The sequence below is a fragment of the Egretta garzetta genome, unplaced genomic scaffold, assembly GCF_000687185.1.
Source record: "Egretta garzetta isolate BGI_Z169 unplaced genomic scaffold, ASM68718v1 scaffold440, whole genome shotgun sequence".
Lineage (NCBI taxonomy): Eukaryota > Metazoa > Chordata > Aves > Pelecaniformes > Ardeidae > Egretta > Egretta garzetta.
Window position 1 is genome coordinate 1,328,691 of NW_009258293.1, and position 14,252 is coordinate 1,342,942.

Genomic DNA, 14,252 nt, shown 5'->3' on the forward strand with positions numbered 1-14,252 from the left:
GAAGAAGAAAAAAAAAAAAAACCAGCAAAACTTACTCTCAACAGCGTGCACTGCAAAAACGAGCAGAGTAGGAGAGAAAAGAGAAATAATCAGATCCTTATAATGAAAAGATACAGAGAGTCAGAGTGCGCAACATTTAAAACTCATACCAAAAAGAGGAAGAGTAATGTAACAGCTTTGCCAGTGTGCTTTCTAGGCCATAAAAAATGACTCCCTAGCTAGGCAAAGGACTGATATCTAGATAAGCAATCATTTAAAGAGTAACAGAGAAACAAAAATGCAGGAATTAATCACTAAAAGGGAAAAAAAAAAAACAGTGAGATGCCCACACACATTAAGTGAACTCTAAAGCAGCACGCCAGATAACAATGCTTGTAATGTTTAGATTCTTTTTCAGTCTTGCAGTAACAGAAAGATAATTTTAGGAAGTAACCAAAGCTATCCAGAAGTGCACTCAAGGTTTACATTCATGACATATTAACAATTCAAAGCTGGGTAACAAGTTTTTGTTCTTAATCAGTCCTGTACTGCTTTCCTGATGCACAGAGAAAGTAGCAAACCACGAGGTGGTGTTGGTTCATTCTGTTGCAAGCTCCCAACAAACGTGAATACCTGGAAGGATGGCAGGCAGGGAAAATGTATGTTTGGATGGCATATCTCAAAGGAGCTTAAGCAACCTCCTTTTTTGTTTGTTTCAAAAGACTGTTCACATATATTCAACACTGAGCATGACTAACCAATAACTGTCAGGGACTTATACTTCCTCAGGGATGGGCCTCTGAATCCTTCATATAGCAATTTCAATCCACTTTGCCAAATGCTACATCCCTGGTGGTGCTTCTACAACAACATCTTTTTTGGTATGGAGAAGGTATGGAAGGTATGGAGGGCCTCCAGGTGGCTGCTTGACAAACATTAGGCTTTCCCAACAACGGGTACAACTTGAGCTCTGATGGATTACAGTCCAGTGACAAATGGAAGTGTCATGCTTACGGTCTCCAAAACAGACTTGTTAAAACTTGAAAGCAGTTTGTACACCTGCACAGAAACAGGGGAAACCTTGCATCTTTCAGCACCAAGACAACCAAACTCTGCAAGGAGTTTACTAGTGTAAAAAGAAAAGTCTTTAGCAATGCTGAGGATAAAATGAGAATCTCAGCCTCCAGTACTCGGTTTGGGAATGAAAAAGGTTAATTCCCTGGCAGACACTACTTTGCGGCAGAAGTTAGAATAAGCTCACACAAACACCCTCTATGGAAGGAATACTGTTCAGGTGATCAACCAGAGGATTTGGATCTCCTCCACACTGAAATGGTATCCTCGACTGATGGAGACCGAGTCCCACGTTATTTTTTTTTTCCAAGAATGTTGATGGGCGGAAGAAGAGCCCAGATGAGGAACTGGTATCTGTAGGTCTGTGCAGCTAGTAGGGCTCCAGGAAAGGAACAGAGAAAGAGGCTGCACTCTCTGCAGAATAAAGAATTAGTGTCACTCGCTCTTGGTTGCCAGTGAGAAGATGCCAAGGGACCTAAAAAATGACAACCAGTCTACAGTCAAAGACTGCATGTCCTTTTGCAATTCAGCAGTCAAAACATTAAAATGTACATAAAATAAGAGAGAGTATTAGGGGTCATCCATAGTGTCCAAGGATGCCTTCAAACAGGTTCTGGCTGTCAAACAAATCTCTAGTAGAGAAGGGAATAAACTCTCCCTTAAGTACATAGGCAGAACATTAATGAAGATGTACAACTGACCCGTGCATTTGTGCTCTTGGAGAGCTAACAAAGCTTCGCAGATTTCTAGGCAGAGCTCGGAGGCTCCGGTTCCAAAGCCACCAACGTTGCAAAGAGCAGCTTACTTGGGTTTTTTCCTTCCACAGTCACAACCACAAATGAGGAGGAAAACAAATGGTAATGACAAAAATACTGCCTTGAGAAATAACTTCGCTCCTCCAGTTGACCATGTAGGGTGTAAGAGAACCACAAAATCCAGACCACATACAGAACTGCTTCATTCACAGAAATCACCACAGTCATTGAGAGTGTCTTTACGACAGAGAATGTCCTGATTGTTGTCATCAGCGTCTGCTTCTTTTCCAGGGAATTGAAGGAAGCTATTGATAAATTTTAAGGAATCCTGAAAAGCTCTCTGTGGTTGTCAATAAAGCATACCAGGCAATGTCTTCCCTAAAAAATAGAGATGGTGGCACCTCAGCAACAGAATGGTCCAAAGATAATCTAATGGATGAAAGAGAAGCCCTAGCTTCTCCTTAACTAGATGAAATATGGCAAGGAAGAAGGAAGTCATATGATGATCATCTCTCTCCTGAGGAAGCTGTCACTAAGGTCTCTCCTGCATGCTGGAAACCTGCTGCCGATCACCACAGCTGAAGCAGGAGATGGCTACTGCTGTACAGGCATGGAGAGAAATGGCAGCAGCGCCTGAAGCACAAACCTCAGGAGGTTAAAAAGCTAGATCATTCAATCATTCCTCTCTTCTCTGAGACAGGAAGGGGAGAGAGAGAAGGTGTGAACTGCTGCAAAGAAAACAGCTATGATATCCAGAATCACAAACAGACACAGCTGGTGCTGGAGGCTGTGCTTACAGAGGCACAAGTAGAAGAGGAAACTTCCCCAAAACCTGCAGTACCCTGCAGAAACTGAACATAAAACCTCAGTTTAGGATTCAAAGCCTGAGGAGAAGACAACAGTGAAGCAAGCCCAATCTCAGCTAGTACCAAATGAATAAGCAGGGCTTGAGGCTGTGTTGCTTGGAAAGAAGACTGTAAATATCAATGATGGTTGACTCTGGTTTTCCCTTGATGCAGGAGAGCACGACTACTAGTTTCAGTGCCAAAAAGTCTGCTTGGAAGTGCTTCAGTCCTCTGCCTAACAACCTGGGATTTCTCAGTGCAACTGGACCACATATGAGCTAAGGAACAAGACATTGGCAGCCAGTGGGACATTCAGGAGTGGGGGTCTTCTCTGATACTGAAGATGGAGCATCATGGTGTGGCCTTAAAGTGACCAGTTTTCAGTGCTTCTGATAACTTGGGATGAAAATCAGCATCACTGCTTGCTTCAAAAGCAAATTCCCAAAGTTTCAGCTCGGATTCTCTGGGAACACAGCACATGAAGGACAGACAGACAGAGTACCCATCCAAGAAGTACAAGCAGTATATTTACACACTAGCTGAAAGGTAATTAACCATTATAGATGGCACAAAGGCATAAGATCAGCCATGTGAATTCTCCCAGAGAGAACAATTTTGATGACATGAGATGACGAATGAATAGCAACACACACTAAAGCATCTAGTAATGATGAAAACTAAGATAAAATATGAGCAAAGTCTATTACTAGAGGTATTTCTGCAGCATAAAGTGCTCAGCCTCCAATGGTCAGCTGGGAAGCACATTGCATCTCCTTACTCATGAACCGACCAAGAGGGAAAGCACAGTAGAAGTCTATCTTTTGTAGATACGATAGGGGTCAAACTTTATCAATTTTTGAGTCTTTCAGTTAGGTATACTCGAAATGTGAATATGGATGGATAAAAATTGCATTAACCCAGCAGAGCCAGACCTTCTCTTCAGTTATCTAAAGACAGAAAAAGACCCTCCCTCAATTTCCAAATTATATTTCCTTCAGAGCCTGGGGATTATGAGAAACCAAAAGGAGTGCAAAGTTGTATTTAGTGACTGTGCAGAACAACGTACAAATAGGGAACCAACACCAAAAGAACATGAGAACAAAGGTTACATACAAGCATGGAAAAAACAGCCACACAAACAACAAGGGGAGCGAAATCATCTCACCTGGATTTAACATTCATGCAGACAGAAACAAAACAAAAGGGACAAAACAAACTGTTTTTCTTAAACATAGTTTTAGTTTTTCAGCATTTCCAGTGTTTCTGGTTCCTTCAGACATATGAATATTGCAGAAAGACAGGAAGGAGAACTTGTGTTAAAACAAGTGAAATGTCAAACACTTACTTTGCAAAAAAAAGACTATCAGGAGACCATCAAAGGTCCGTGGGGCATAAAGATCACCATGGTATAAGGTCACGTAAGATTTGGCTAATGGATTTTGCTGAGAAAGTTTGAGATGCTAGGGGCTTGGTTTTTTATGAAAAACCATTAGGACATTCAGAATGCCAAACACAAGTGAAATACGGTTTGAATCTATTTCAGCAGATGTTACCCTATTATTAACATGCTTGCATCTCTTAAGAGCATGAGATTCATAGGCTGCCCACTTCAAAACTTTGATTCTTGTTAGTCAAGGTACATGTCTGCATTAAAACACATATACATACCATATTGTCAATAAATAACTCAGAATCACCAAATGTGATTGCAATTAATAAAACCTGATGTTCAGGAAACTCAAGAAGAGCAGCTTCCATGAGGCTTACCCACCTATACAGCATTTAAAAATGAAAACAGTTGGAGAGCAATTGCTGGTAATTTGATTTTGGTGGCTACTCATTAGCATTAGGAAAGCAACTGAATTTAGGCTGTTGTATTTAGCTAATGTTAGCAAACTTGAATGTAATTTCAATTGTTTTTCCTAATCTAAACAAGGACCTCTGATCTTCTCTGTCTTAATGGAAGGACTTCTGCCAAGCTGAAGACAAAGAATCAAGGTTCATGGATGTCAGAAACAGGATGAACTCCTCTGGGCAAGGCCACTCCCTGCCTTTTACCTATATTCCTCTCACATGCAGCTGTTGCTGTCAAACCTCACCTCATGCTCAATTTGGAATCTATGGAGTAATATTTCAGGCAAACGATTTCTGGGGACAAAATACAAGTATGTGAGAACAAAAACACAGGCAAGGAGAGAGAACTGTGTATGGAAAAGGAAGCCCAAACAAGAAATGAATAATCCCTGAAAAATAAGACAACTTCTGGGCCACATCTGTCCTAGGGCAGCTACTCAAACAAAAGAAAAGGACATAAAGATTGAGCTATATGCAACTAAAGCTAACAGAAATAAAATTGCACCTTATTCAGTGCTGGTTCTGGTTTGCATGTGTGTTAGCCCCACGTCTCCTCTTACTACTTATTTGACTTTCTGAAAAAAGCAATTTCAACTTGCTTCTGCCCAGAAGAAGTTACAATTTTGAAGGTGTTAACACCAAGCACATGATAAAAGTTCAGATGTTCAGATCAGAATTACATTTATAATCAGACTTATGAAGTGCTTCTGAATAGGACCCTTCGCACCATGCAGCTGTAGATCTGTTAAACAGCAGTAACCCTCAGGAGAAGGCAAGAGTAACATTACAAGAAACAAAAGCTTGTGTGCTAGCTTCGGTATTTGAATAGTACTAAAAAATAAAAGTATGGACTCAGGCCTAACCATCAGCTGTACAAACATGGTATAGCTACTCCAATGTGAGGCAAGGACAGCAGTGCAATGGAACGAACTTTCCACAGTACTGACATTCTTCTTCACCCCCTTATTCTCTACTGATTCAAATTGGTAGGGAATAGAAGGCAGCAGCAAAAATATTGTCAGTCATCACAGTTTTGTATCAAATAGGTCTAGTAAAAGTATTATTTTCATTGGATTGTTAATGTGGGTTTTGATAATAATAGCTTGGAATATTCAGACTTCTCTTAGACATTCAGTTAAGTGCATTAATAGGACTAAGCCTTAATGTAGACCTTCTTAAATCGATCAAAAATCACATGCTCCTAAGTTCTTGTGTGGAATTACGATCCAAACGAGGTGTTTCCAGGGGAGCTCTGGAAATAGGTATCTCACAGAGCTCTGTCCTCTGACTAATACTAATCAAGTTCTTTATCTATAATTAAAGGGGAAAAAAACCTTCCTTCTTTCTGTAAACTTAAAAGCTGTCCATTTCCATCAGGGGTCAGGGAGAACTCCTTGGTTGGTGCCATGAAAACATTGCCCAGGAAAAGGTTGGGAAACAAGGGAAATCACGTGTTACGAGTAACTAGGAAAGCAAGAGAGAACAAAAGTATGAGAGTCATTATGCCATTGCCTACATCATGCTTAGCCCAGACCTTAATCCTGGGTGCAGTCTGATACCTCCAGACAGGGCTGAACTGAAAGAGGTTCAGATAAATCCAGCAAGGAAGCTCAGAGGTCAAATGGCTTCCACAAAGGACCATCTGAGTAAGCTGGGACTCTTCAGCAGGGAAAAGACATGACTGGCACAGGAAAGGTCTACAACATTCTGAGAGGCAGGGAGAAGAGTCAGCAGCGGCCATTCACTCTCTTTCAACAGAGGAACAAGGGCCATCAGCTAGTGGGAACAAGCAGAGCAGACTTACTGGACACCTTGCAACAGGGTGTTGTAAGAGCAAAACGTTTACATGGGTTCATGGTGATACAGGAAAAAGTACCTGAAAGAGAGACACTGAGGGAGCTCGACAGACTGTAACAGACTCAGGAGATCCCGAGAGCTGAAAACAGTTGCATATCGAGAAAAGCATTAGGAACCTTTTTTCCTCATTAAATAATGTGACAGAATTCCCAGAAAGTGGAAAGTTTGTCTGCCCATCATCCCTCCTCCTACTCCTTTTCATTGTCCTCAAAACACCAATATTCCTAACTTTGCCTCCAAAAGGTTTGAAGTAACTACATAGTCCTTTCTGGTTTTCACCTGTATTTCCCCACTGAATTTTCAATTCAGTTGTGTGTGCAAGACTTCTGGGGCACGTACAGGACCTCACCCACTCCTCTACATACACAAAGTACTTGCTCTCAGGTCAGCCAGCTTGCATTCATGCCTATTACAGAGAATAGATGCAATGCAGAGATGCTTCTTGTTAACTTAGATACATGCTGTGAAGTTGTAAATACTGGCTGTAGTAAGACTGCTGTTGTTATGCTAGTTTAAGCATACAAAGCAAGTTCTGCAGGAAGAAGTGAAACATTATTAAAAACAATATTGTGGGGAAAAACAGGCTTTCCCCACCCTCCCCAAAAGTGCTTCTTCATCTGTAGAAACTGTGCTCAAAAGCTTGCTTGTTTTTCTCCAAATACACCAGTTTCTCTCACAGAAAGCACATTCATATTCTCCCTCAAGCTTTACCTCAGTGGTACAGGTTAAACTGGAGTGAGTAATAGGAAGAGGAAAAAATCAGGCTGAAATTAAAGCTCTTTGTGAAACCTTTACTACAAATGTCATGCTTCAAAAACTTGATCAAGAGAACTGCAAACATTCCACTAAACCACAAATATTTTTAATCACATTCCTGTTAAAGATACAAGGCAGGGACTGGGGGAGCAAAGTCCCTCCCACTGTAAGAGATGATCAGGTTCAAGACCACCCGAGGAACCTGAACATACTATGGAACTCAACAAGATCCATCCCAGAGTCCCAAGGGAGTTGGCTGATGTAGTTGCCTTACTGCTGTGCCTAAGATGATCATGGAACAGATCCTCCTAGAAGCTATGCTAAGGCACATGGAGGATAGGGAGGGGATTTAAGACAGCCAGCATGGCTTCACCAAGGACAAGTCTTGCCTGATCAACCTAGTGGCCTTCTACGATGGAGTAACTACATCAGTGGACAAGGGAAAAGCTACTGATGTCATCTACCTGGACTTCTGTAAGGCCTTTGACATGGTGTGCCACAACATCCTTCTCTCTAAATTAGAGAGATATGGATTTGATGGGTGGACTGTTTGGTGGATAAGGAATTGGCTTGATGGTCACATTCAGAGTACAGTGGTCAATGGCTCAATGTCCAGATGGAGATCAGTGATGAGTTGTGTCCCTCAGGGGTCTGTACAGGGACCAATACTGTTTAGTATCTTAATCAATGACATCAACAGCAAGATCGAGTGCACCCTCAGCAAATTTGCAGATAACACCAAGCTGAGTGGTGTAGTTGACATGCCTGAAGGATGGGATGCCCTCCAGAGGGACCTGGACAAGCCCAAGAAGTGGGCCCATGTGAACCTCATGAGGTTCAACAAGGCCAAGTGCAAGGTCCTGCACCTGGGTCAGGTTGGATAGGGGTCCGAGCAACCTGATCTAGTTGAAGATGTCCCTGCTCATTGCGGGGGGGGTGGACTAGATGACCTTTAAAGGTCCCTTCCGACTCAAACCATTTTATGATTCTATGAACTACCACTATTATTCTAGCCACTGCATATTTACATATATACTTGACAAAGTCCTTTACAACTTAAATTTTACTCTAAAAGTTCTGAATTGCTTTAAAATTCTCCTGAGGTATTCCCCAAAATATCCCTTCCACATCCGAGATACCGATATTCAGGTCTTGGACTGAACACCTTACTTGAGGTTGTTTTACAGAAGAGCAGCAAACTTCTGTGGAACAATTGAGACTGAGACACTGCCCATTAACATCCTCGTCCAAGTTCTTCCACACCACACCTCCGGAAAACACTTTTCTATTTGTTCATGATGGTTCTAAACCTCTGTAACAGAACTTCAACAATATCCTCCCCACTGAGGCAGTGCTGCTGTTGTTATGGAATGCAGTGCAAAGGTATTCAAAGAAAACAGTCAGATACACTTTGAAGCTAAAGGTCACAATAAGTAGGAAAAGAAAATACTTTACCATGTACATGAGACTGTTGGAAACTTTTCCCTGGCGCAAAGTGGAAATTTCCAGCTACCTGCAGGAGATAGTAACCTTTCATTAAAAGGTCTGTATCTACATAAATAAAGCCGTTCTACTGGTGCTTGGATTTCTAAATTTTTGTTTAAACAAGATGTATGCCAAGCAACTCGTTTTAATAGGTGACAATATCAGCAGATATTGTCCTGAAAGAGAGGAGAATTTCCCCTCTTCCTCACAGGCAGTCCTGTGAAAAGCCATAATTACATACTGATGTTGATAATAACTGTTCTATGCAGATAATAACTGCATTCTATGCAGATTATTTTAGTGGACATAATAGAAGAAGAAGGAATTGAGTCTATTGGGAGGGAACGGACTGCTGCTGCAGGAAATACAAAAAGGTATCACAGAAAAGGGGTGGAGACAGTAACTGAGAGGGAGAGTGAGCAGGGTACAAAAAAAACCCCACCTTAATACAATAAATAACAGTAATCCTATATATACATCCATGAAAACAAGATGCATGCAAAAATAAAGCACTAAACCTACATAAAAACCCCCATCAAACCTCCCAAAACCCCCAAAAGACAAAGGTGGTTAAAGTATCATTCTGGACTCTGAAAAGGATATGCCAAACCTCCCTGACACTTACCAGCAATCATACATGCTCTCCTCTGGAAAATCTGAATAGCCCAAGCTCACATGCTACTTTACAACATTCATGTCTGTGCAAAACTGTTGATTGTTAACTGCAGAACTAATGAGAACAGATGTGCAAGATTCCAAGTGCCTAACAACAGCCCACAGAAATTTCCCCAGTGACACCCACCCTTGGACCCTTGCTACCCTTCAGCATTCCTCTTTGAATCTTTCCTGCTCATCACACTTTGTGATAAGAGGGCCCTGGAATGGTTCAGTACCCATGATGATGCTCAGATCACAATGTCTGGCTTCGTGAGTAAAACATTTACTTTCCAGAAGTAAAGAATGCGGTCTCCAGGAAGAGTGCACAAAGATGTAAAACACCCAGAGTCTGAATTAAAAACCAAACAACCAAACAACAAACCCAAAAAACATTAGACCGGGCTTCTAGAATGTACTTGGGTACGTAACGCGTGCATCCAAGTGTTCTAGGTTTGGTAACCTGCAAAATGATGGGGTAGTTGCACAGTCATCTGGTGTATCTTGTACTACATTTTCATACACCAGTTGCAAAAACCACCTCTCTGAGCTTTTTCAGCTTTGATGACCAATTCCGTCAGTCTTGCTGCTGCTGTTTTTCTAAAGAAGATAACATTTCACTCTCTCCAGCACCTCTGCTGGCAAGTTGTTCGTTACTGTTATCTCCAGCATCTGCTGGTGGCCTCTGGTTTAAGACTAGGAAGGGCAAGTGGGGCCATCTAACCTCAGAGAAGCTGCCTCCTCCAGAAACCTTGGCAAAAAAGACTCGTTAGCTAGACAGTAGGAAAAGCTAAGCTTCTCCAGCTGGCATGCTTCCTACCAGCCCACGCAACAAAACAGAGAATTAGCCCCTTCCCACCACTTCTCCGGACTCTCCCACTGAACCCCTTTACGGGCACAAGTACCTTGCTGAGCCCAGAGGTGGTTATATTACGGCCCTGTGAACACCTAAAGCTGGAAAAGGACTCTGTCTTTTCACAGTCCTCACCATCATGCAACAGGTGTGCAGCAAAACACATCTCTCACCTTGTTGACCTCTAGGAAACCATACACTTGGCAGCCCTCATTCTTCTGCTCTTGCATTTTCTGGCTAAACCCTTCCCTCTTGCATTGTTCTATGGTATCCGGGTTCTTGAAGGCCCAGCCTCGCCGCCTGTATGCTTCTCTGACATCGTCACAAGTATTACAACACCTGCAAAAGCACAAGCACCATCTTACCATCTTTATTGCTAGGAAGAGATGCTCCAGCTCAGAACTTGAATCCTTGGTGGATTTTTCTTCAATGAAGCAATAAAGCAAACATCAGGGACTGGATCTGGAAAGGTAGTCTAATGCTCCTGAAGGAGCTTGAGCTTCTTGATGTACTTTTTGAGATTTTGGCATACGGATGCAAGTTGTTTTAATGCAGTGCTTGAGTCTGAAGACAGCTTTGCCCATCCATTTAGACAGCCAAGTCACTCCTTGGCAAAGAAATTTGCTAAAAGACCAACATCAGTGTCCCACAGTTCTGAGCAATTTGGAACTTCCCTGTGCAAACAAAGCATCTGCCTGTTTCTATTCCTCCTTTCCTCTGTTTTTAGGACAAGATTGTCAACATTGGAGGGAGAGTTAATGGCAAACTTTCTACATTACTTTTTGACCTCTGGGTAACACCTTGGTCACCACAAAAAGACAGTTCTCTTTCTTCGTTCCGTATTTTGCTGGACCAAAGAAAGAGCCAAAAGCTTAAATCATGAATCCCTCAAGATGGAAACACCTCTGGGGAAGGACACGACTTGACAGACGGGACTGAACAAGTTACTACAGAGACAGTAATAGCGAAGGATAGCCCAGAACCTATGGGCTATCATGGATCCATTCTTACAGGAATTTGCATGTAGGAGGAATAAGAAACACCAAATTACACCTGTTGTTTGTGTGAGCAATAGATGCCTGGTCTTTGCTCCTGTAAGGATGCAAAGCCTGCAGCAGAAATGAGAAGGCAAAGACATAGCCAGGTTTTATTCCAAGACAGCTAACATAACAGTGAAATAATTTACACAGCTCCCCTCTGGACACCAAATAATCCCAGAAGAGATACTATTTGCTGCAATACAATCTTTGTGCTGCTGCAAAGGTAGCGCAACTTGCACTGCCCTTAAATAAGCATGTAGACAAACTAGACAACCTAATTCTGCACGTTCTTTACAATCATGAGTGCAGCTTCCAAAGGCATACCAAAACCACAACAGTTCTCATCATTCTCTCAACATGTGCCAAGGAGGATTTCATTGCATAGACCTTCATAGACATTTTGAGAAAAAAAAAAAAAAAAAAATACAAACCCAAACCCATGTATGCAACATAACTGTATTAATTAAAGTGCTAAGAAGATACAAAAAGCTGTAAAGGTTACCGAATGTCCTCTGACTCTGCCCCGTAGCAGCTCTCACAGCGATCGGCATCCAAAGAATTTGGATCAAACACTTTTTCTTCTTCTTTCCCCAGCTCTAAGACAAAGCAGAATTCAAAGTGATGAGGCATGTCTAGAAACGCTATCTTGTACTCTTGTTTTGTTCTACACACAATAACTGTTCTACACATGAACGCAATGATTTTGTGTTGGACACGGTGCATCCTGCACCCAAAGCCTACCTGAAATGGCACGCATAGAGCCTGTTGAGTTGTGACATAAGACCAAGAAACAGAGTAGCATTTGTCATCTCAAGAACACCTGACATAGAAAGAACTGGCTATGTGAAAGCCTTGCTGGACCACTGATCAGATGTAATGTGCATAAAGGCTTTCTTAAAACATTGTCTAAAGTAGACCCAATCAGTAAATTGCCACTAATGGAGGACCTGTTACACAAATAAAATTTTAAATAGCAGTCAACCACAGTCAACAGCACATAACGCATAACCCTGTCCCAAGACATATAGGAAACATGGTTATATATTGCTGTGAAACAAGATCAGAGTGGGAGTCTCCCAAGTGGAAAATTGACACCCAGTCCTCCAGGATGACAATGCTGATAAGGCACACATGTTAACCACTGCTCACTAGAAATCTCCAAGGCATTCCCACCTTCTTTGTGACTTAACAATTCTGCCAATGTCTGTGCCACGCAGGTGCTGAATGTGCAGCCACAGTACAGCTAGGGAACAAACTGACGGAGTTTTATGTTCTTATGTGCAGAAAGCTGAAGAGGTACTTGTAGTAGAGATGATGAGAGCTGGTGACAGCTGAAACCTGCCAAAGGGGATGAGATGCCTACAGAAAATTCAAATGGGACTTCTGTTTTGTCAAGAACCAAAACAAATATCAAAGGTCTGCAAATTTTGGAGTTAGGAATAAGTGAGCCAAGGAATTGTATGTCTAAAATTTTCAAAAACATTGGCTCTTATACTAAGAGGCCTCCTTAAAATTAAGCTGTTTCAATTCACAAATCCTGAAGGACTGGACCAAGTCTCCTGGGTTACAAAAGCCCTCTAAGGCTCACTATCTAGACACTGCTGCACTACCCTCTGTAAGCCTTGAAAAGATGACTCCTTAGATAACTAATGCTGGGGAAGGTGATAAGGTACATAGTCAGACACTGCTGAGGGGATAAAATGTTATCAGGGCCTTGTTTGTTGAGATTGGGAGGTACAACAGGTGGATGGAAGTGAGTATTAAAGATGTCTGTATTTTGTATTAGCCACAAGAAAAAAAATTAATTAGAATGTATGAAATAAGCATGAAAATCAATCATTAACCTTATTTCTTTAATCAAATACTTTATGGCAGTTATGATCAAGCAAACAAAAACTTCTAGGGAAATACACCCATTATTAAACAACTGTGTGAGACTTTCTTCTAAAGCTTATAACATTCAAAGTAGTTGAAAGCGCACTTAAGAATTCATTGTTTAAAAAGCGGTACAGGTTTTAATCTTGTAATTACACGGGAAGATAGAGTCAGAAAGAACACAGCTTAATAACTGCTATGCCTTGTCAAAGCTATGATTCCCATCATTTGAACAAGGACACCTGTACAACACATGGGGTATTTCAAGATACAACAACCAGTAACAGCTTTTTTAAATGTAATCAGCAGCTGCCTGTTGAGTTGTCTCAGAAACAGCATCCAGAGGTAAGGCACATGGTTTATATACTGTAAAGAAACCGCAGTACATAAAACTCTACAGGCAGTGTTTCTTGCTGTTAACATGGTCCTCAACTTGCATGCAGATATGATATGTGAAATTGGAAAACTTTGCCCACGTTAAAAGGAAGGAAAAGATAAGAACCACCAACAAAGAATTCAATCATTTACTGTCATTCAATGCAAATGAATAAGATGATGTCCAAGCACAGAATGCAACCTACCATAGAAATCATTAAGCTATTAACTATTTTAATGTATGATTAGGTGTCCTGGTTTCGGCTGGGATAGAGCTAATTTTCTTCATAGTAGCTAGCATAGTGCTGTGTTTTGGATTTAGTACCAGAAGAATGTTGATAACACACTGATGTTTTCAGCTGTTGCCAAGTAGTGATCAGACTACTCAAGGACTTTTTGAGCTTCTCCTGCTTGCCCAGGTGCATAACAAGCTGGGAGTACAGCACAGCTAGCACAGCTAACCCAAACTGACCAAAGAGCTATTCCATACCATATAACGTCATGCTTGGGGGGGGGTTAGTTCGGTCGGTCGGTTGCGGGGAGGCTGCTCGGGGCTCGGGGACTGCTCGCGGCTTGGGGACTGCTTGCGGCTCGGGACGGGCTGGGCATCGGTCGGTGGGTGGTGAGCAATTGCCTTGTGCCTCATTCGTTTTGTATATTCTGTATATTCTGTTATCATTCTCATTATTACTATTATTATTATTTTCTCTTATTAAACTGTCTTTATCTCAGCCCTCGGCTCTAACCTTTTATTTTCTTTCCGATTCTCTCCCCCATCCCACTGAGGGAGGGGGGGGAGTGAGCGAGCGGCTGCGTGGTGCATAGTTGCCAGCTGGGTTAAACCACGACA

General features: G+C 41.8%; 1 protein-coding gene across 2 annotated transcripts in view; it reads right to left on the minus strand.

Annotated features, from left to right (window-relative positions):
* The window catches only part of ERGIC3 (ERGIC and golgi 3), a 35,948-nt gene that overhangs the window by 15,703 nt on the left and 5,993 nt on the right, over nt 1-14,252 (minus strand). For both annotated transcript variants that reach the window (XM_035893270.1, XM_035893267.1), the window contains exons 3-5: nt 11,655-11,748; nt 10,286-10,451; nt 8,576-8,633 (exon numbers count right to left, since the gene is read on the minus strand). In XM_035893270.1, the coding sequence (XP_035749163.1) occupies nt 8,576-8,633; nt 10,286-10,451; nt 11,655-11,748 (318 nt within the window). The remainder of the gene's footprint in view (nt 1-8,575; nt 8,634-10,285; nt 10,452-11,654; nt 11,749-14,252) is intronic.